Source organism: Pezoporus flaviventris, unplaced genomic scaffold, assembly GCF_033815535.1.
Source record: "Pezoporus flaviventris isolate CSIRO_AGI_PZ_B2104156 unplaced genomic scaffold, CSIRO_AGI_Pfla_v1 ptg000031l, whole genome shotgun sequence".
Taxonomy (NCBI): Eukaryota; Metazoa; Chordata; class Aves; order Psittaciformes; family Psittacidae; genus Pezoporus; species Pezoporus flaviventris.
In genome coordinates, this window is record NW_026892579.1 from 20,283,656 (window position 1) to 20,307,537 (window position 23,882).

Below are 23,882 nucleotides of genomic sequence, written 5' to 3' on the forward strand. Positions count from 1 at the left end.
CAGTAAGGAAATCTTGCAATGATTATTTCTGTTCTAATGAACACTATATTTGAATTTAATACTGAATTCTTAAGAATAAATTTAGTTTGAAATGATGTTTGTCATATTAAGGTTGTGCCCCAAATTCAGATTCTGTGAAAACATGACTTTTATTAAATAAGCTTAATGGACATTTTCCCATGTGGTTTTAATATGTGGAACATTTCTGCTAAAGTGTGTTGTGTTGTTTTGTTTTCTTTTTTTTCTGGAATAAAAAATATAAATTAGTCACTCTTTATTGAAAAGATGGTAGAAGACCTCATTTTCAACAGGAAAATGTCAGCCTTACTTCCTAAAACTGCAAGACAGAAACAAAATTGGGAGTAATCTTACTCTGAAAAATATATTTGATGGTCTTGTTTATACTTGTTACAGTTTAGTGTAGTGGACCTAGTAAACCCCTGGTTATTTTGTATTGATCATATGGAGTGAATAATTTTCCATTTTCTTTATTTTTTTCTCTTTAAGCATTGTTTAGTCTGGGTCTCATGATTTCATAGTTCTACTTCCTCTTTTTGTTTCTTAGGCTCTGTAAAACTGGATAAAACTAACTCTGTAGAATCACTTCCAGAACTCTTAACATCTGACTCTGAAGGCAGTTATGCAGGAGTGGGTAGCCCCAGAGACTTGCAGTCCCCGGACTTCACCAAAGGATTTCATCCAGAGAAGGCTGAGGTTAGATTTACTTGTTCCTGGCAATTTATTTGTGTTTATATAGTCCATCAAAACCAGAGTTTGTGTTTTGGAGTGCTTGTGCAAATCTGTTGTCCTTAAAATGATGTAAAAACTTTAGTTATCTTTTTATCTGATAAAGCAAATAAAACTGAGTATTACTCATGAAATCATCTAGGCGTAATTTATTCACATGGTACTATAGTAACTTTTATATACTGCAGCATTCAGAAAATTTCACACTTAAAGAGCAATTATGTAAAGTTTTATATATTTCATTTAACATGCAAAGCAAATCTAATGTTCAGAATCCCGAAAATGCCAAACCCAAACCCAAGTAAAAAAAACTTCAGGAAAATCATGCTGTTCTTCATCTACTGTAGTTGGACAGAAGTAATATTGAGGAAAATAGCCATAACTGGCAAAGAGAAATAAGTTTGAGAGAATTGTGCCTATGTTAAATGTTAAAACTTTAGAAGTGAACATCTCTGAGTGAATTTTCCACTGTCAAGATATGTATTTAGACTTAAATGATTCGGGGTGAAGTGTGAAGCAGACTCATCAGGCATTCACTACATTGTTGCTATTTTTGAGGTATCCTTTAAATCTTTTCACTTACATGTGAGAATATTTTTTCATAATTTTTCTGTCTTCTTTTAGATGAAGGACAAAGCATGCAATCATGGTATGAAACCTTCTCAACCTAATAGGGATATGAAGTCATACAAGGGATCATCAGCGTTGACACAGTCTCTTCCACAGTCCATTCCCCATGCCAAAAACAACTCTGGAAGCTCTCCCAATTGGGTAGCAGCTAGTTTCAGGTGAAGTAATAGTTGTAGTGCCTATCTAACTTAGTGTTCTGCACTTGGTAGTGAATATTAATAATATTCAGGCTAAAAAGCTATCTGCTGTTCAAAAGGAGCATACATTACTTGACCCATAAAGATTTTGGTAGTTATATTAGACCAGTACGTATTTTTTAATTATAATTTGCAAAAAAGAAACATATATATATATATACTAACTTATTTGAAGTGCTGCCAGTCTGGACATCTAATGTCTTTTTTTTTAGGTCTGCTTAGTTAACACTTTGTAAAATACTTGGCAGGTTTTTTTTTAATCAGACCATGCTTGAAGCCATTAGAAACACCATTGTACTTTGAAGTTTTTAAGGCATACCTTTAGACTTACAAGAATCAATGCCACAGGTTTAACTGATGCAGTAATAAAACTTTAGTTTTATTTGTAGCAGTATCTGCATATTAAAATGAGCAGTACTGCTGTGACAGACTGAAGTTCTGTCTTGCCTGGTGTCTTGTCTCTGACAGTTGTCAAATAAAGATTGAATAGAAAAAAGTTTAAGGCTTTAGGGAATCATATAGTGATAATTTCCCACAGTTTTATTAGGCTCTGCTGTTTTGTGGCTGATGGGCTTTGTTAATACAGGTGATACAGATGTAGAGATCAAAAGTTGCAGCTCTGAAATAATATTGTTTAGGAACCGGGGTCTGTTAGGAACCTGTTTTGTCTCACTTTGTATTTGTGCAAGCCTAGTCTATGCAGAGAGGGTAATAACATCCCATAACCAAGTCTGCTTGCTCCACCTTCATCTGCTATCTTAAGAGTTCTTTTCAGATGTTTTCTGGAGGATTGCATGGAAGGGGAACAAATAAAGCCGTAGCACTTTATTGTCATCTCACTGTGCTTTATGGGTTTCCCTTGTACTCTTCACTTTTTCTGGTATTGGTGGTGTGATGTCAGGAAAAAGCAAGCAGCACTGTTGTGTAGAATGTTTAAAGCGTTATTACCGTAGTGTATTTGCTTAAACTACTGTGGAGGAGCAGTGACAACAGGGTTTGGTATGACCTCCCAGTGGGTAATTTACTAGTTAGTCTATGGCAGTTGGTTTTTATGTAGGGAGAGACAGAGGCAGTGCTGCCTATATTTTATTTCAAAGCCTGTCCTTAAATCTAATTATAACACAGCTTAGTTTACAAATGCCTTTAAGTACACAGGTTTTAATATATAGTTTTATGTAAAGCTTGGAAATGTCTGGTTTTAATTCATGTTCATTTCTGTGGAGTTTTAAAATAAAGTCATTTATGAAAAAAGAAACTGATAGTAAAGTCTGAGAATGTTACTGCTGTTTGTACAGAGCTCTAACTTTACAAAGAGTGTTCTGTTTGCCATGTGAAATTATTTAATGCTATTCTTCAAAGAAAGATCTTATTGAGCCTTTGCGAAAGAGTTGCAAGCAATGCCTCTCTAATACTTAGCATGAGCAGTTGACTATGGAATAAGTACCCTGGATGTAGGTATCCAATTTTTTTTTAAGTAATCATAGTTGACATCTTTTTGCTTCGTAGCATAATGAGTCTTGAAAGTATTTTTATGGTGTGCTCTTAAATGTGTTTATATTTATAAAAGTTTTGTCAGAAACATTCTATTTGAGGTTTCCCATAATTGAGGAAACAGAAATGAATTATACATCCGGTTACCAAGCTTATGTATGATTTAGAGGATTTCAGTGAAGGCTGGAACTGTGGAATGTAAGTAAAAATAAGTGCCTTGTAAGGTAACTTCTTTATTTTTCATTTAGCCCTGCCAGCCCTCCTGCTATGGATCTAAGAACTATCATGGAAATTGAAGAAAGTATGCAGAAATGTGGAGCCATGCCAAAGGCAAATTCAGGGTTGGTAAAAAACCAAAATGTATAAAAGAAGAGTGTGATAGACCAGGCTACTACGAATTTAGTTAGTGGTTCAGGCAGTTTAGAGTTTAAAAAAGGTAGGAGAAAAGCTGTCATATTTGTTTTTAAACAGCTTTGTTTACTTCAGTTCATTATGGTGTTTTGCTGTGAGCATATGAAATCTATCCCTTTATTTTGATCTTGGTAAATGCATATTTTAGCTTTTAAAATATTAAAGAGCGAGCTGGTAAGCTAGTATCTTAAATCATTGACCTGCCTCTGCTGAGCTTTCTCATTGCTAATTAATTCTTGTCTATAGCACTTTAGAAATTACTTGTGGACCAGACCAGTCCTGATCCACAAGTAATCCATCCTGAAGTTTGTTTATTGTCTCACATTCTCTGACCACCCCAGCATCCATGTGTTGATATTGACAATTCTTCCTTTTTTGCTCAGAGAAGCATCCCAAAGACACAGGGAGACAAATGTACTTTTTCAGGAAGCAGTGGTTTAAACCTAGTGTTTCCTAACTGGCAAGATCTGGAAAAGAACTGGAGATGACTTTCATGAAATTTGAAGTGTAGCATTAGAGGAGAGCTAGGACAGCAGTACTGCAGCCTTGTAAAAGGTTGCTGGCTAGGTAGATTCAGAAGCTATGAACAAAACAGCCAAGACTGAAGAATCCAAATAGCTTAGAAAAAATATTATTACAAATAGAAAAAAATGCCTTTATGTTGTATAAGTTTTTTTTAATGCGTGAATATTTTGGTTTAAGGGAGCTAAGCTGACAGTCTCAAAAATCACAAAATTAGAAAATAGTCTTCATCTGGTGGTAGTCTGTCTCTTTTAGAGGCTTGATTCCTACTCTGCATATTTTCATCTATAGACATCTATATGAAAAATAGTTTTATGATGCTTTTATTTGTTATTCTTGATATACATTGATCCTTCTTTTGGTCCCCAGCCATCCAATCCCTCACCTCCCATATGCTCCCCTTTTGACATTCAAGACTAAGTATTTTGGTCTAGAAAGGAAGCATTTCTCAGTTTAATTTACAAGATTAAAGGTGAGTCATCTCAAAGGACACTTATCTTACATCTCTCTTTTCAATATCAATTCACAGCAGAATGGCTTCTCATGGAATCAAACTTTCCCAGAAGCAAAGGAAAATGATTGCACTTGCAGCAAAAGATAACGGATCAATAACTAGCAGCACAGAGACTACTACATTAGTAACTGCACCACCCCCACCTACACAAGTTGTAAAACTAGGAAATGCCTGGTATGTTCAAGTCAAATATCACTTCTTTTTCTTTGGAGTGTTTTTACTTTTAATAGTCTCATAGAAGCATTTTCTTAAATACAGCCTAGGTTCTGTTCATTCTGTTCATTAAAAAGACTAGCATTGAGCTATTTGTACTACATTTGGTAGTAATCTAGAAATTCAAAGGGGGCAGGGAAATGCAGTGGTTGCAGTTTAACAGTTCTTTGAAATTTTGCTACGGTGAGTCAGAAGTGTGCATCCCATCTAGTTCTTGCCTTTGTGTGATGTGGTATTTGCAGATGGTGTCAAAGTGAAGCATAGAAAAAGAAGGTTGAGCACAAGCTCTGAAACTTAGTTTGTGACTAGTGGAGTCCCTCAGGGGTCGGTGCTGGGACCAGTGCTGTTTAATATTTTCATCAACGACCTGGATGAGGGAACTGAATGTACCCTCAGCAAGTTTGCTGATGATACTAAACTGGGAGGAGTGGCTGACACACCAGAGGGCTGTGTTGACATTCAGCAAGACCTGGACAGGCTGGAGAGTTGGGCGGAGAGGAACTTGATGAAATTCAACAAGGGCAAGTGTAGAGTCTTGCATCTGGGGAAGAACAACCCCATGTACCAGTACAGGTTGGGGGTTGACCTGCTGGACAGTAGTGAAGGGGAAAGGGACCTGGGGGTCCTGGTGGGTAGGAGGATGACCATGAGCCAGCAATGTGCCCTTGTGGCCAAGGCCAATGGCATCCTAGGGTGCATTAGAAAGGGTGTGGTTAGTAGGTCAAGAGAGGCTCTCCTCCCCCTCTACTCTGCCTTGGTGAGGCTACATCTGGATTATTGTGTCCAGTTCTGGGCCCCACAGTTCAAGAAGGACAGGGAATTGCTTGAAAGAGTCCAGCGCAGAGCTACAAAGACGATTAAGGGAGTGGAACATCTCTCTTATGAGGAGAGGCTGAGGGAGCTGGGTCTCTTTAGCTTGGAGAAGAGGAGACTGAGGTGTGACCTCATCAATGTTTACAAATATGTAAAGGGTGAGTGTCAGGATGATGGAGCTAGGTTTTTTTCCGTGATGTCCAGTGATAGGACAAGGGGCAATGGGTGTAAACTGGAGCATAGGAGGTTCCATGTGAACATCAGGAAAAATTTCTTTACTGTGAGAGTGACAGATCACTGGAACAGGTTGCCCAGGGGGGTTGTGGAGTCTCCTACATTGGAGATATTCAAGGCCCTCCTGGACAAGTTCCTGTGTGATGTACTGTAGGTTACCCTGCCCTTGCAGGAGGGTTGGACTAGATGATCTTTTGAGGTCCCTTCCAACCCTTAGGATTCTGTGATTCAGGAAAAGATTATTGAAAACCATTATGAATGGTATTTTTTTCTTTGTCAAAAACATAGAGAAATATTAGCCCTTCCAGGGGAAAAGGGCTCTAATGACTTTGGAGTAGAGCAAAACTGATGAAGAAGGGACTGTCATCTTCTTAAATTATAGATAAGTTACGTGTCTAGGAGCTGGAGGGAGTGATAGATGCTGCTGAGACTTCTTAATGGTGGAAGGATGCATAATGGATTTAAATTTTTTAATTCTGATTACATGCAATGTAAATGTTCAGGTTAGTATCACTGTATCAGATGGAAAAGTGGTTTATCATCTGTTCAATGAACTAGGTTTGCAGCAATGACTGTAATGAGGTGCTAGCCCTATCCGTGCTTTGTTCTTCACATTTACGGTTGATATTAGGTGAAAGCATAAAGACATAACTAAAAGTTGCAAGCTATGTAAATTTAATAAATACCTATGCACATGCTTTTAATTTAAGATAAATGTTGGTCAGTTCTCCCCTTCCCCTGTTCAAGGACTAGACTTTCATTGCAGGTTGCTTCACTAATGGACCCTTAGAAGAACTCTGAGTCAGTCTCCTCTCTAGAGCTTACCTGGTGTTGTCTCAGTGGGAACAAAGCTTGCTGCATACTTACCACAGTCACTGTATTTTAAATTAAGTCTTTTTACACAATTTAGCTGTTTTAAATGCTATTGTAGTAGTTTTCCTTTTGTATTGGAGAGATTTCAAAATAAAATAGGAATCTGTCTTTCAAAGAATGGGTTTATGTTCCACAATAAGAGCTATCTCCCTCGTGTCTTTTGGCTCTGTTTTCTTTGATCCTTTATATGAATTGGTTGCTCTTTTCAGATATAAGAGTAGTAAGCATCTGCTGGAATCTTTGCCTTTATGCTCTTGTAAGTTCAAAACAGACATGTAGCCTGTTAGCTACTTAATGAGTCTATGGAGAGAAAGAAAAAAAAAAATCTCATGACTGGCTGACTGAGGAAAAGGTAGGCTGCTTCCTGGCAGTAGCTTCTTCCTGAGAGGTGTTCTGTGTCAAAAGGTTTGGGGTAATATCTAGAACTGCTTGCTTCTTTGCTCTGTTTCATGTATCTGTTACCTCATCTTCCTTTGTTTTGGATGGATGCTTTTATGATCAATATCTTGAGTTTAAAAAGCCTTTAGATTTATTTGGGATGCTATATAGGTCTGTTGGTATGCTGTTATCTCAGACCATAGTAGTAACAGTAATATCCCAGAACATCATAATGGTAAGATAGAGATGGTGTTCAAAATCAGTAATGTATTTGAAAACCTGTGAGAGCATGTTATAGTCATCCCAAAGTTGTGCATAATAATTGATTCTAAAATGGTATTCTGTTTCCAGTTATGATACCAGAACAAGCTTTGCTTCTCCAGTGGACACCATGCAGTACATTCAAACATACGTTTAAAGGGCTTTACTATTTTACAGGGAGCGTCAAATCTGATATGAAATGGGGAGTTGTTTAGTGAATTCAAGGTAATGTAGCATGGTGTGTCCTTCAAGTAGTGATTCTGACAGTGACTGGTCAGGATTCCTCCAAGGATCAGTAAAGTGGCGACAAGAAATCTTCTCTGTAGGCATCTGTATATCAGGGCTAGATTAAAACTTTTTAAAAAAGTTATATGCCATGTATTTCTAGTGTCCCCCTTACAAGCTATAGAGCTATGTTGTTACAGTAAAGTACTAAAATGAACTGCCTAAGGTGACCTGATTTTAGAATACCCAGCACACAGTATTTCAAGTAAATCTAAGAAAAAGTGAAATTCTTTCACTTTGATTTGTACAAGTAGGACTTATGAATGCGTCAACTGAATTTGTTTTCAAACATGTACACCTAATACCAAAATTTAGGGTCTCATTTACTCCCATAGCCCCCAAAAGTTACTCTGGTACAACACTGGGCAAAGCCCATAATTTTGTCTTAAAGAAGAAATGAATTGCTTTGTGCTGAAGGATTCAAACTCTACCTGACCTCTAAACTGTAATTGGCACCTTCACAATAGGAGGAAGAACGGTTGCAAGATTTGTCTTCGGAATTCTAGTGAGTGGATGAATTTCAGAATCGTTAACACTGATCTCAAATGCCCAAAGAACATTTTCTGTGCTTTACACAGGTGATACTGCAGGTCAAGCAGCAAGTTAGTTGTTTTTTTTAATATCAGAACTGCTGTGGCCTGGAGGGCTAGGTTTGTGATCATCCCCCTGTACTTGCATTGGTGAGGCCTCAGATGCTGTGTTCAATTTTGGGCCCTTCACTACATCTGTGGCAATGATTTATGCAGTCTTTCACACACAAATCGCATGGGCTTATTCACACATTAATATATGTGTTGTTACAAACCTACCACCTTTCTACCCATCAGTGACTCAGTGTGGCAGCACCATGGAAGCCATGCTCTTGTGCAGTAACTGATGGGTGACTCAAAGGGGTGTCCATGCTCATGTAGGAGAAAAGCTGCAGCTACTCAGGAGCACTGCTGATGAGGTGGACCATGGCCTGCATGAGTCAGTCCTTTTCCTCAGTGACCCAACAGAGTCAGGGGCCTTTCTGTGGTCACAGTGGGGTCTTCAAAGGAACATCCCCACACCTGCCATTCCGTGGCTTGGGCTGATGTTAATTATCACTGTTGTAGGCATTTCATGGGTGTTTTTGACCAGTCATCTTAAATATCATCAGTTAAATTCTTTTTTTTTTTTTTTTTTTTGTTCTGCTAGCCTTTTTCAAGCTGCAGGTCTGTATACTTGTCTCTGACAGTCTTTGGATATCACCAGAAGGGGCTATGAGAACTCCTCTGCAGGATGATGTCGTTCTCCAGCTTGGTCTTTCCCTTTTCTGCTTTATACACGACCTCCAGATATAGTAGAGCCTGAAGTAGGCTTTGGAAGACATTGCATAGCTTATCTAGTTATCTGGACTTCTTTAGAAGAGGTTTTTGTTGGTTCCTGAAGTCCTGTTTTTCAGTGCGAGATAAATGACTCTAGAAGTATTTGTACTGGTTGACTGAAGCACATGAGTTAGATGCCTCTAGTTAAATTATTTACTTCTTAATACAGAAAGTAAGATATTAGAAGAAACCCTGATTAAAAAAAAGTTTGGGGCATAACTTCCTTGATCTGAATAGTATTTGTGCTATACATCAACTTTTTGATAGATAATTCTTTGCCTATTGTTACCTAATTTAAAGTACCAACTGCCTATGAACTGTTCCCTGCATTTAAAAAGTGTGGGCTGATTTTTTTAATATGCTTAGATAACTATCTCCAGAAGATACATTGTTCTCTTAAGGTTCTGATGAAAGAGTTTTTAAAAGTAGCTGGGCCATACTGTGTTACACAAACCATCTTAAGTGGAAAGGCCAGGGTGTGTTTCAGGAGGATGGAATCCATCTAATGCTCATGTGGTCACCAAGCATGATTCTGTACGTTCTTCTGCAGCATTCCACTGGCTGCTGATCTGGAAAATGCCAGTAGCTCAAGAGTTCAAGCAAAGAACCAGTAGGAGGTATATGAATGTTTAAAATTATGCCTAGCTGCTGGAAGAGAGCATTTGTTGAATAAATTTTTAGCTGCTCTAGGCAAGCCATCAACTATTTGACTGCCCCTCTAGTTGTAGTTTTGTATGTAAGGTAAAACGGTGCTATTCATCTGCTCTTATATTGTACTTGCAAAGTTTTATATTCTGTAAATTCACAACAGACTATTAAGCATTTGGCAATATATTGAGCTTTCCACACATGCAGTATAGTCAAAGCCATAGAACTTGTGTTCCAATGAAATAAGATACTCATCTTGGATGTGCAGAGAGCACACTTGCCAGAAGGGTGTGGGACCTTCTGGCTCTTTTTTGGTTGACTAAAAGACAGTCTGTTATTCACAATGTCCTACCTTTTCCACCAAAAAGTCTGCCAGTTTCACAGTTTTTGGGGGACTGAACCTACCTTTCCTCCTTTGAAGAGAAATGGAAATTAGAAGGGGGACGGGAGTCACTCTAGGAACACTTTGAGAGTATGTAATGCAAGAAGCTAGGTGTTAACTCTGTTAGTTTTCCATATCTAAAGGGGGGGAGGGGTGGGTGGGGTGGTGTTTATTTGTTTTGGTTTTTTTTTTTAACCTCAGGAAAGCCTATGGCTCTTCAAGAGTGGAGGCAGAAAAAAAAATATTTGGAGTGTAGCCTGAGAATTGGCAATTGTATATTTTAATGTCTAGTTTGTCAGTTTGTCCAGCTTATGCTGAAACACCAGCAGTTGTTTTGAAACCTCCTGATTTTGATGTTTTACAGCTACAGCTTAAAGGAACTTTGTTGCATTCACTTTTTTAAAAAAGATGTATAAATTAGTTTTTCTAATGTTACAAATTAGATAGAAATGACAATGTATCAGGCAGTGCAAGGTGAAATACAGAGTTGTTGCCCTTAGGAAAATTTTTACCAGTTTAAGGTGAACCGTTTTAAGCCTCCAGTAACTGTTTTGGATAGGTTCACAAGGTGAGAATGATGCAGGGTTGTTTTTTTGACAAGAGGCAGGGTAGTGTTTTGGGTATTTTCTGGGGGGAGTTTTGGTGCTGTGTTGCAAATGGATCTGATTGCAGTACAGAATTTTCGTGAAAATAGGCTACTTAAACTGTTTAAAAAAGAAGCTTCTGCGTCAGCAGATCCCAAGGGAACTATTTGCCTTCTTGGTATAGTGTATGTGGGGTAGTTCTGGTCAAACACTTGCTTGGACTCTTGTGTACCAGCTGGTGGCAGGAATAGAGGATGTGCAAAATGACTCTGTGCAAAAACGCCCCTGCATCTGAGGGTTCTCATTCTGCTTTCTGTGCCTTCTGCATTGTTTATGCAATATTAAATAAAAAAAAAAAAGAGGAAAAACTCAACAACAGAACCTTTCCAGACATAAGCCTAGGTGGTCGAGGAGGGGGTTCAGACACCATATATAACTTTCAGTTGCTTTTGTTGTGAGATTTCAGATACAGTGTTGTAGTGTTTTAGTTGCCTTGTTTGTTGTCTTAAATTGTGAACCACATAGGTAAGAGTTTGACAGTCTTCGGCTTAAGATGCTTTGCTGCTTATGCTGGCGGCACAACAATTAGCATTGTATAGAAAGCTAGTTTTACTTCAGTAGTGTTTATAATTGATCTCATATTTGAGTAGATAATGAACAGAGCTATTCTTCCAATATGTATTTGACAATGAGTGGGACTGCTGTGCTTAGTAAAGTTAAATGTAAGCAAATGTATGAAGAATTAATTCCAAAGCCTTGATGGGTGAGGAAGAAGCTAATGGTAACTACCTTGAATTCTGTACATAAAAACGCTTTTGGATGAGAAAATGTTCAGAATAGCTATGATACTAAATTGCTATATTTTCATACTTGTTTACTTTTGAAAGATAATATGCAGGCTCTAATTCAGTAATACTGCAGGCTATACTTTTGGCAAGTAAAACAAAGTAAAGCATATCAGTTTTAGGAATTTGAGTGTGAATTAAGTGTTTTATATCGCCTCCAGCAGATATGAGTAACTCATATCTTACGGAAAGATCATCAGCTGTACTTGACTTCCATGGTGGTAAACTAACAATATTAGAATGAAAGTACTAAAGCGTTGTGTGATTTATAAGAATATAGCTTGTCTAAGACAAGGTGTCTGTGCAAATAAAATTGAGAATGGGTTAGGTGTGGAATAGTTGGAAGGATGGGTTTGGGTATTTGTGTAAGTTGTTGGTTTTCCTTCTAATAAAAATTCCATATGACTGGCTTGTTCTGTTCTCATAAGTACTTATTATCTGATGCTTATCTGTTTGACCCAAAGTGACCAATTTTGGTAAATGAGGTCTAGCAGGCATAATGATGAGTTACAAAAGCTAGGTAATATTGTATTTTTATTTTTAGTAACTGAAAAGGCCCTCTGCTATATGAATCATGGAACAATATGGAGTCTTGGACACTGCAAGTATAAAATAGTTGGTTTTGGGGTTGGTTTTTTTAGGTCATCTTCATTACATTCTGCTTTCCCAAAGTCATTCCGTGATCTTGTAATGGAAGAAGAAAAATGCATGAATGCAAATAATTCTCCTGGTACTGGTATCAAAAGAGCTGGACATAAAGGAACTGAGGATTCATCAGCCCAAAACACCATAAGGTAAGAGCAGGCTTTTCCAAAGCTCCTAATCATCCATTAGACAAGAACCACAATAACCTGTTTAAATTCTGCTGAAAGGATAAAATTGTCATTAAAAAAAAAATAAATCCTACAAGCATTCTTTCATTGACTGTTTTGGTTTTCAATGATTTCTGTCTTTCAATGATTGTCATTGAAATCTGATTTCAGTGCTTTCATAGATTTTATGAATGGAATATCCTTATGAGTAGGAGGCTTAAAGACTAAAGCAGTTTAATTCCAATGCTAATATTCTGTTGGATGTTTGAAGTGTTTGTGTCTGTATATATAGATAGGTGTCTGTGTATAGATGGACACAATCATTTCAGGCTCTGGGCAAACTACGTAAGTGTGTGTACATTTGTATATGTATGTATAAAAATTAAAAATTATAAACCTGTGTTTTCTAACTTCTGTAGAAATTAGACATTCTTTAGCATTTGGATATGGCATACATGAAGCAGAGTTTGCTTAGGAATAGTTCTTTGTAGCATCTGAGTAGATAAAATCAATTTCTGCAAACATATTTTTAGCATTTCCTGATCTGAGCTTTCTTATAAGCTGACTTAGTTGTTTAGATCAAATTTTTCATGGATTAAGAAGGCTTACTGAAATACTGATGCATTGGTTATGTCTGTGTATTGTAATTAATGGGTGACTACAGTTCTAAGGACACAACTTGTTCTGAGGTGCACATTAATTGTGTGTCTAGTATTAGACAATATTGATCATTGGTCCAGTTGTTATAGCCATGCATCCTCTTGCTACCTCAAATAAAACCTCTTTTTGGGGTTAAAATAACTGTCTAAGCTGAGGAAAGAAATCTCAGCCATATTCCTGAAGGTCTGTATGACTGACCTTCCTGCATCTGCCTGCCTACCTGCATCTCTTCCCCTATCATCAGTAACTTTGAATGCTATGCATTTCAAATGTATTAACAATTCAGAGAGCCTGAAAATCTTACACTTTCTCAGGCACTGTCTGGAAGCAGCACAGGCCAGCTGCCCCATGATGGCTGGGGAGCCAAGTGTCACAGCAGGCCTGGCTGGGCACTGGCCTCCTAGCAAGAGCGCCGCCCCACTGTGCTGGGGTAAAGTGAGCAGGGCGGGCTCTGTGCTGGAAACCAGGGTGAGCCAGTGTCAGTGTGTGCAGACAAGTTCATTGGGATGAGGTCAAACCTACAAGTCAAGTCAGGGTCAGGAACAGCAATGCTGAGCTTGTGCATAGCTGCAGTGTAGCTCAAGAAAGGCCTAAGACTAACAGACTGAGCATAAATGCAAATCCTGAGTAAAGAGGGGGAGCCCCTCTGAGCTTTTGCACAGGTCTGCGTTACAGCTCAACTCTGTTCATCACAGCCTGACTCAAGTTTACACATCTGCACTGAGGGATAAAAGTTTGCAGAGCCTGTTGGTCACAGAGAGCCCTGACACCAATTAACTCCCAGTTTTTCTTACGAAGTCTTGTTCCATCCCACTTCAAAAACTGTCTCCTCCATAAGAAAAAGAAAGTTCTGCTTGACCTGCCTCTTGGTTGGTCAGCTTGTATAAAAACTGGTGTTTCCCTAGGACAAAAGTAGCATATGTCCTATTGGTAGATAAAGAAAAAATGAGGGTAGAAATACAGGAACATTGTGCGGGACAGTGTTAGAAGAGAGAGGTAGGAGGATTTGGAGACTGTGTGTGATGGGAAGGCATTCTTCAGGAACAGAGGGATAAAGCTGAAGTTTCTGTGATGAGATGTAGGGACAAATCTCTGGAAAACCAGGTATCATTAATTTTGTTGCTAGCAAAATAATAAAGCTTTTTGTCATATGGGAGATGGCAAGAGCTGGTGATAAGGAAATTTGCACTGGATGCTATTATTAGCTTTGTCACACTTGCTCTGTGATCGTCATAAAGTCATTTCTTTTCCTTTTGCATTGCTTTGTCTAGTCTGTGCTGTCTGGCCAGTCTGCACACTCTCAAAGTGGATTATTTGAGCTGAATCCAGGCCTAATACTTTAGCTGTCCGAAAATGATACATTAGGCTGGTGGGCGCCTAGATGACTAGATTGACTATTATCAGTTGGAAAGGACAGCACTTCCAGAGCTATTTCAGTTGTTTTGAATTGTGTCTGAAGATGCTTATTTCTCTCCATTAGGTATAAAGAGCCTAGGTGACTAGTTCATCCATCAGAAAGTTAGGAGCTGAGTTTCTAGTTTGAGGTAATTTTATTCTTTGACAGTTCCTGTCACAGTAGGCTCTGATTTCTGCCTGTGGTGTTGAAGGGCTATTTCTGTGATGATAAATTATCCAAACCCTTCCTTTTTAAAGAAAGGAAATTACATGTGTGTAGAGTGTAAGGAATCCTCATCTGTTGATGTCAGACTCGGTGATGAGACACTGAAGGTACTGGCATGGCTACTGTTCCTGCTTTGTCTTTTTTCTTTGTATAAACTGTGCAGTAGTCTCTGGGTGAGGATTTTTATGCAATCACCAAAAAAGACTTTTCCATATGCTGTCACCTTCCAGTATATGCAACCCTGAAATTTTCTGTACATGAACCATGTCATGAATGTGAATATGTGAACTGGTTTCAGTTCAGAGACAGATGAGCCCAAAAGCTGGGCTGTGTGGTTGCGGCTGCATTGTTTCCAGGGACAGCTCAGCCTTGGGAGTTACACTGTGCAGCTGTGCATGTGTAACTCGTAGCCTAAGCTAAAAACATAGGCCTGACATGACTTAACTTTGTTGTGGCAGCCTGGGTTGTCTTCACTGTGTTACTCCAGGGAGCAGTGAAGAGTCTTAGTGGAAACAAGTCTTTGTGGCTTCGCGTGGGAATGGCCTAGTTCTGGCATGGCTAATAATGAGCTAATAAATAGTACATGACTCAAATGGTACAGCAAAACCCAGGGGGTTCTGCAGTAGACCAGGCTTTGTGTTCCTTTTCTGAGAGCAGTCATTAGATCAGGGAGGCACTGGACCTTAACTGGCTTCAAAAGAAAAAACTCCTCAAGAAACACTGGGGAGCTGAGTGCTAGGACATGTTGGTGGCTGTGCAAGAGTCATGGCAAGTTCAGCCAGCTGAGTTAATCAGGTTGCTTCAGTGCTGATGATATTTGGCTGGTTTGTTTCCATGCAGAACCACTTATGTCTCTGCATCAGTCTTTAATTTTCAAGATTTCCAGGTTTCCAAGTTCTATATTTTTGAGGCTGCTTTTTTTTCTTTCTGTGTTTATTAGCTTCACATTTCCCGTCTGCTTCATTTCTCCTAGTTATTTTGATGCCAGCTGAGAATTAATCTAGCATGTTGAAATATCTGCAGTTGATTTAATATCTGGACCGAGTGACTTGCTAGCAAGAAACACAGATGTACATATGTACAAACAGCTTCAAAATATGTGAACTACATCCTACATTTTAGAGGCACATTTAAATTGAGGGAGATGACATAGGTATTTAAACTTATCTTTTAATTGCTCACTAGAGTGTGCTGTGACACAGGAACTATTAATTCCATGTTTTGAAAATTTCTGTTGTGGTTTTTGGGTCGTTTGGGGGGTTTCTTTAATTTGTTTGGAAGTCTTTCTCTGGAAAGAACTTTTTCTCTGTATTGAAACAAGTTTGTTAAGTATAGCAGTCTACTTGGGTTCATTTATAGAAGTGCTATGAGTTCTTTGGATTGTGAGTGGGAAAGAGGGTAGGTGTCAAATGTGCAGAAAGGTGAGCATTAGTAAAGCAGGTGTAAAAAGAGGTAAAGTTGAGAGATGACACCAGAACAAAGGCATGTAGTAAGTTCTACAAACATGCTCTTAATTAACAAACAAGCAAGCAAAAAACTGCTTTCATCAATTCCTCTCCTTCCTTCCTTTTCTCTGGTTCTTTCTTGCTCTTTATTGTGTTACTATATTAAGTGCAGTAAAAGCTGGAAGCTAATGTATCTAGACTTCAGCTAAAATGTAGTCCCCGGCTGTTGAAATCATAGAATAATTTAGATTCTGTAGTTCAGCCTCTTGCTTAAAATAAGTCAAACTAGATCATGTTGCTCAGGGCCTGGTCCAGTTGCGTTGTGACTGCTTCCGAGTATGAAGATACCCCAGACATCCTGGGCAACATGTTCTTGTGTGTGATTGTCCCCATACCGGCATTTTTTGTCATTCCTTATATCCAACTAGGATTTCCTGTTTTGCAGCCTGTGATGCTGCTGCTTTATGACTGTGCACCTGTAAGAAGATTCTTGCTACATCTTTTCTCTAAACTCTATTTAGGCAATTGAAGACAGTAATGCCCTTTGCTGACTTCCTTTAGGATTAACAAAACACAGTTCTTCCTGTGATGCGCTCCAGCCTCTAATCTTTGTAGCCCTCCACTAGACTTGTTCCAGCCTGACAGCATCCTTCTTGTATTGAGGAGCCCAAAAATGGATGTGATACTCTGTATGTAGACTAATAAATACAGCAGAGAGGGGAAGAATCGCTTCCTTTGTCTACCTGCCTGCACTTTTGCTAGTAAACCCCAGTATGCAGTTGGACGCCTTTGCTGCAGGGGCACATACTGATTCATCTTCAACTTGCTGCCATCCAGGACTCTGCAGGTCCTTCTCTGCCAAGCTTCTCTCTACTCAGTCAGTCCCTGGCCTGTATTGCTGCATGGGGCTGTTCTCTTCCAAATATGTGACTTTGCGCTTGCCTTTGAAATAAATGAGTTCTTGGTTGCCCATTTCTCCAGCCTCTTGAAGGCCTCCTGGATAGCAGCCTGGCATCCAGACTGTGGACTGCTGCACCCTCCACACCTTCTCCTCATCCATCTGTGGCTTTGCTGAGAGTATGCTCTGTTTTACCAAAGATGCTAGATAGGATTGGTCCCAGCAATACTCCCTGAGAACTGTCACTAGTATTTGGTTTCCAGTTGGACTTTGTGCAAACTCTGAAGGCTTCAGTCCAGCCCATTTTCCAACCATCTGCTAGTCCATTTACTCAGTCCGTATTTTTCAGACTGAGTATAAGCATAGGATAATAGAACATGTCAAAGACCTTGCTGAAGCCAAAGAACATGATAACCACTGCTCCCTGGTTGTCTGCAGAGTCTGTCATCCTATCATGGAAGGCAACCAGGCTGGTCAGGTAAAATTTGCCTTGTCATAAATACATGTCATAAATCAATGCCCGGTCCTGCATGCACTTAGAAATTACTTCCAGGTGGATTTGCTCCCCAGTCTTCCCCAGGATTGAGGTGATATTGATCAGTCTGTAGTTCCCTATATCATCCTGGAAAATGGGTATAACATTTAGATTTTTCTAGTCATCAAGAAAACACGGTGGTTGGTTCATTGGTTTCTTTTTCTTCTCACTAATATAGAAACCCTTCTTTTTGTCCTCCACCTCTCTGAGTTGTTTCAGCTCCAGCCAAGCACTGACTTTTACAACTGTGTTCCTCTACACAGAAGTAATATTTATACTTTCCTCTGGTGTAGGCTGGCTGTGTTTCCACTGTATTTGTCCTGTTTGAATTCCAAGTCCATGTAGGACTTGTTCATTCCTGCCAACCTTCTGCCATGCTGGTTGACTTAAGGCACATTGAAATGATCTGGTTTTGTGTTTGGAGGAGGCTCTCTCATTCTTTTCTTTGCAATGTTGGAGATAATTTTTTGTTTTCTCTCAGAAGATGATCAGTGGAAGATTTAATATCAGTTATTCTCTGTGTAATAGAATCATAGAATATAGAACATAGAACAGTGACAATTTAGTGTTCTTCCTTGAACCTACAAGACCAAAACTAAAAGCTCATCCAAATAAGCTTTGTCCAGTGTGGGATATGTTGGTAAAAGTATTTGTTTCAAATGGAGACAATTTTTCCTCAGCCACATACTTCTGATTTGTTACTGAGATCAGTACACCCTGGATTCTCCTTTTTCTCTTCAAGCTGAAAAACTCTCAGCTCACAACTAACTACTACAGCCTTCACTTCAGTCTTTTCTTTTGTACTTCTGAATTTCCCACTGCTGTCTTCCGCAGTCGTATTGTTCATTTTTATCCTTTGCTAAATTAATAGCATCACTTAATATTGTCTACTGGTTTGAGCTTTTCTGTTTATTGCATCCATCAGCAGTAACTTTGTTATATTTCTTTTGGTTAACTTATTGTCTAAAATAACAATTAACCTAGCTGTAAAGTGAGTAAAGTAGTATTTAGGTAGCAGAGCTATGAGAAACTTGTTTAAAAAATAGTAAATTTGGTTATGTGGACCTTGACTCAGTGTTTTACAGAATTCCCATTATTTGTTTACCACCCTTATCTGTCATGACCCAAGACCTTTCTTAAATAAAATAGGATTCTCTAACCTGCCAATGGTATTTTTTTGCCAAAGATAAAAGAGGGAAAAAAAATTGCAAAGTACTGATTTTTCTCCCTTTTTTTTCCTAAGTGTTCTTCAGCACCTATGGAAAAGACATTGTGTATTAATGACGTCAAAATAAAGCAACTGAAGCTACATAAATACTCCATCTGGAGAATGGTACACCAGATTTCACCAGTCTTGGCATGCAGCTGTTGTTTCACGTGTCAGTTCTTTAAAATCTCTGTAATAGTGGTTATCTGGAAATTTCCAGTTTGGAGAGCACCACACCTCTTTGGTTTCCTCTCCATACAATGTACCACTGTCTGACCTGTCAGTGTCTGATATGATCACCAATACTGAAAAAGGAGGGGAAGGATCATCTTGACTAACATGAACTGTGCTTTCCGGCAGAAACACAGAGTTCTGTTCAAGGGAGTGACACTGTAGAAAGCCTCTTTTGAAATCCAGTGTTATGCCCTGGCAGCTGTTTCTGCAGATACATGTATCTTTTCCCAGAGCAGTTGTGTTCATTCTGTTCTTTGAGTAGTTAGCTGTTTGGTGGGCAGTTATGTTTTATGACAAAAACGTGGGCATGGTTCATTTAAATGCCATTTTAATGATGGATGTTGCTTTTCAGATTTTTTTCCTTGAGATCTTGCCATCATTGCTTAGTGGTATGAATATAGTTTTTGTTGACCTTGGAATTGTGTTGTTCTGGGGAAAATATTCCAGGCAGAGAGCTTAGCAGTTACTGGAATTCTCTTAGCTTTCTATAGATTTTTTCCTCCTTTCCAAGAGTTTGTGACCACTAACAGAAGATTACCAAAGCCATTAAGAAAATTGAGACATATATTGAAACACCCTCACGAGGGGTAACACCCTCACGAATTTTTTACAGTGCCATAGAATTACTTAAAGAAGGCTGCTAGCATTTCATAGTATGTTGTAACACTTCTTTAGAGTCCTGGAAGTCAGACGTTGCCAAAGGTGGATATTAAATAATGAGAACAGGTCCCTGTCTTCCTACTGAGGAGGGGGTTTTCTGACAAATACTTGTCTCTTAAAGCATACAACATACCAAGTGCAACTTCTTTTTATTGAGAGGTTAAAATTTTGCAACTGAATAAAGTATCTTCCTGTTGGGAACTCTGATATTTCATGGGTTTTTTTAATTTTTTTTTCAATCCTAGCTTTATGCTATTTGTATGAATGTGAGATGTGGTTGCAGGATGTGTACTGGATATCCATCATTTCTGAGCTTACACTTGAACAAATAATTTACTATTGCAGCACTGTTTCTTTTGCATGAAACACTTAATTTGAAACAGGACAGTTGTTATGGTTTCTTTATATTGCAGACATCTATAGTCAGTGATGTTAGTGCATAACTCAGTAGAGTTATACGATTTTTTTTATGGGTTTATTTTTTAAAAACGCCTTTGTTCAAATGCTCAAATGTTATGAAATGCCACAATTAATATCCAAGCTGAAAAACCATTACATTCTGGTAGTCAAAAATGAGCATCATTGTCCCTTCTAGTCACTGTATCACAGTTAAGACAAATTCAGCATTACATCCTAATGCCTTTCTTCTGGAAAAACCCTACCCGTTTGTAATTGCCCATAGTAAATTTGTCCTTCACAGATGATGCAGGAAAATGCTCTGTCAGTGACTTTAAAACTCCTTTCCTATGTTTTTCCAGGAGCACCACTGTAAGTAGCCCAGCCCTAGAAGACCGTGTTCTGGATTCTCCACAGCTGGAGAGTCATAAGTATGTTTGACAGTATCTTAGATTCTGGAGCTTGTTTTCTGTGTGTTGTACTGACCTTGTTCTTGATGTTGCCTCACAATGTCATTTGTTTTTTTCAGTCCTTGGTCAGCAGCATCACCAACTAGCTCTCCTGTGATAGCACCTGTCATGTTTTCAGCTATCGTAGAAGAAGAGCTCCAGCAAGAAGCTGCCCTTATTAGGAGCAGAGAAAAACCTTTGGCTTTGATCCAGGTAATGCGCTAAGTTACTACATCTGTGAAGTAACACAAGGAGTTTCCACTGGCTGTTTCAGAGATCATTTTGGGGGATTAATTATTGATACACTTAGTATCATTGACAAAATTATATTAAATATCATTTAATAATAACCTCAAGTTGCTATTTGATAAGGTATATCTATATTAAAGACTACTGAGTCCATGATTAATGCATTCAGAGCATCAGAGAATAGTTGAGGTTGAGAGGAACCTGTGGAAATTGTCTAATCCAAATCCCTCCCCTACTCAGATCAGGGTTCCTTAGAGCAGATCACTCAAAGCTGTGTCCAGGCAGCTTTTGACATCTGCAAGGGTGGAGACTCCTTGGCCTCCCTGGGAAATGTGTTCCAGTGTCTAACAACTCTCACAGTAAAGAAGATTTTTATATTTAAATGCAACTTGCTATATGTCAGCCTGTACCCATTGCCTCTTCTCTTGTCACTGGGCACCACTGAGAAGAGTGTGGTTCAGTCCCTTTTATTCTCTCCCATCAGGTATTTGTACACTTTGATAAGACCTCCCTAAGCTTTCTTTTCTCTATGCTAAACAACAGCAATGAGCTCAGCATCTCATATATCAGATACTCCAAGCGTTTAATCATTTTTGTGTCCCTTCATTGGACTGTCTCTGTTATGTCCATGTCTGTCTCGTACTGGGGAGTCCAGAAGTGGGCCCAGCACTCCATATGTCTCACCAGTGCTAAGCAGAGGGAAAGATCACCTATCTCAATCTGCTGGCAATGCTGTCCCTCACAGAGTACAGAAGGCTGTCACTCTTCTTTGCCATACAAGCACATTGCTGCTAACCTGTGCACCAGGACCCCAGATCCTTTTCTGTTAAGCTTCGTTCCAGCCTGTTGGCCCCCAGCGTGTACTGGTGCTTAGGGTTATTCTTCACAGGTGTTGGACTTTGCATTTCCCTTTACTGAACTTCATGAGACTCCTTGTAGCCCATTTCTCCAGTATGTCTGGGTCCCTCTGGGTGGCAGCACAACCATCCAGCAGCATATCAGGTACTCTTTCCAATTCTGTATTGTCTGCCACCTTGCTGAGGGTGTACTCTGTCCCGTCATGCAGGTAATTAATGAAGATGAACAGTACTGTTCTCAGTTTTGGTGCTGGTGACTGGCCTCTAGTTGGACTTTATGCCACTGATCAGAAACTTCTTGAGATCACCAGTTCAGCCAGTTTTCAGACTGCCTCATTGGACTTCTTTCCAGGGCCATATCCTATGGGTTTTTAACAAGCAGATCCCTGAACAGATAAATGATAGTCTTCTGTTCTGAAGTCCCAGGGTGTTATGCTATTTGTCTTGTTCCCATTGCTTGGAATACTGAGCTACACCATTTCGTGGTCACTGCAGCCAAGGCTGCCCTTGACCTTCTCATCCCTGACCAGTCCTTCTTTGTAAGTGTGAGATCCAGCAGAGTGTCACCCTTCATCAGCTATTTGGTCATCTGTGTTAGGAAGTTTTCACCAATGCATACCTCCTCGAGTGCTTGTGCCCTGTTGTGTTGCTGGGTTGCGTTGAATCAAGCCTAGCAGGGATCAGAGTGGCTCCGGTTTCCCAAGAGGACAGGGCTTGCAAACATGAGATTTCAACAAGGTTCTGAAGGAAGGGCTTATGTATACTTTTTCCTGATTAGGAGGTCTGTAGCAGGCATGCATTCCAGACTAGTAAAGCCAGTTCATAACTGCTGCTGGTTTAAATGTAGATCTGAAACTGATATACATGTTCTCTTTTCCTTCCAGATCGAGGAGTGTGCTATTCAAGATTTATTAATCCACTATGAAGCTTTTGACAACCCTGATGAATTTGTGACTGTTGAAAGGGCTCCTCAGGGACCTATAGCAGCACCTATGTGGAATAAGCACTGATTTGTACTTTTCACAGTCCACGTTGTATGTGCACTCTGAAGTTCTTGTTATAAGTAAAATGGGACTGGAAGAACAGGAATCATGTGATCTTTAACATCAGCATTAAAACACTGCACATAATAACTGGGTATTTGTTAGAGAGAATGGAAATAATGTGCTCACGGTGTCCTTTACCCACATATATATTGTATGTATGTTTTGAGAGAATTTCCTTGACAAGACATATTATTAGTAAAGTTACATGAAACAGTAGATTGGAAATGTATTTGCTAATCTTAAATTGTGAGGGGTTTTTGTTAAATTCACAGGTGGCTGAAAAGTGAGTGCTTATTTTGTGATTTAATGTGGAATTGAATGTGCAGAATTATACATCTTCAAAGTTTGGGGCAGGAGTGGTTCTTCACAGCTTTCTGGCAAATTGGGAATATTGGATAAAGTTTGTATTTGAACTTCATGTAAAAGTACAGTTTGATAATGCAGTTTTCCTTAAGTTACGTATGCAAGTACTGGTTCTCTGACTCTTGTGGCCAGTACTTTTTACTGTCATGCTCCACACTGTATCCAAGTGCCCTGCCATTGCCTGCTCTCAGTTGAGTTGTGCATGTTTTTCACTGCTGTGGGACTGGCCTCTGAGCAGTCAGCCCTATTGTAAAGTAAAGCACAGTTGAATAGAATGTGGTGACACTTAATTAGCTCATCTGTAGTCTTATTCTGGTAAATATGGTACAGGTTTTTAGAACCACTGTGTTTAAGGTACAATTCACTTGAAGTGCTGAGGAAATAAGAGCTGTGTATTTGTTACTAAAGCTATGGGGGTGAATGCTTGACTGTGGAATTTGAAAATACCTAACCTTCAAAGATTATCATAGATGGCTTTCAGTATTGTGTGTTCCAAAGTTCTCTGTGCCTGGTTTAGACAAATGTATATACATATAAAAAAAAAGGGGAAAAAAAAAAAAGTAGCCTTACCTGCAATATTCTGTCTAGTTTGTCTGTTTGTATAGGTGTGCTTGATCTTGTACTTTTTCAATAGTGTCAGTACTCATGAACTCTGGAGAACTGGAATTGAGCAAGCTACAGAAAATGAATGTAGAGAACTGATCACTGTGTGATAAAAGAATCTTGAAAAAAACCTATGTAGATATGTCTGACAGTTTCAAGTCAAGCTACACCAAAAAATCCCCCAAGAAAATTGTAAACAAATGCAATAAACCATAAAATCTTGATTTACACAAAGCTAGTATACTTCTATGTGCTGGTTATATATAATCGACAATTTAGGTAAGTATAAAGTTATCTAAAATTATTTCCTTTGTGTATGAAACAAGAACTGCAGGCATTTTGAAGCTACACAGGCAAAAGAAGATGTAGCTTTTAATTCTATTTTAAATTCTACTGGTGATTTATTCCCTGTACTGATGAGAATACATGCAGTAAGTGCTTTACTTGATGCACTGCAGGGCTGTAGGACC

General features: G+C 39.0%; 1 protein-coding gene across 3 annotated transcripts in view; it reads left to right on the top strand.

The window, feature by feature from the left end:
• IBTK (inhibitor of Bruton tyrosine kinase) overlaps positions 1-23,646 on the top strand; it is a 58,645-nt gene extending 34,999 nt beyond the window's left edge. For 2 of the 3 annotated variants that reach the window (XM_061460411.1, XM_061460412.1), the window contains exons 22-29: positions 566-714; positions 1,372-1,535; positions 3,314-3,406; positions 4,528-4,686; positions 12,019-12,171; positions 20,208-20,276; positions 20,375-20,507; positions 22,285-23,646. In XM_061460411.1, the coding sequence (XP_061316395.1) occupies positions 566-714; positions 1,372-1,535; positions 3,314-3,406; positions 4,528-4,686; positions 12,019-12,171; positions 20,208-20,276; positions 20,375-20,507; positions 22,285-22,410 (1,046 nt within the window). In that variant the 3' untranslated portion in view covers positions 22,411-23,646. The remainder of the gene's footprint in view (positions 1-565; positions 715-1,371; positions 1,536-3,313; positions 3,407-4,527; positions 4,687-12,018; positions 12,172-20,207; positions 20,277-20,374; positions 20,508-22,284) is intronic. The other variant, XM_061460413.1, reaches the window with a different exon arrangement.
• Positions 23,647-23,882: the final 236 nt, after the last annotated feature.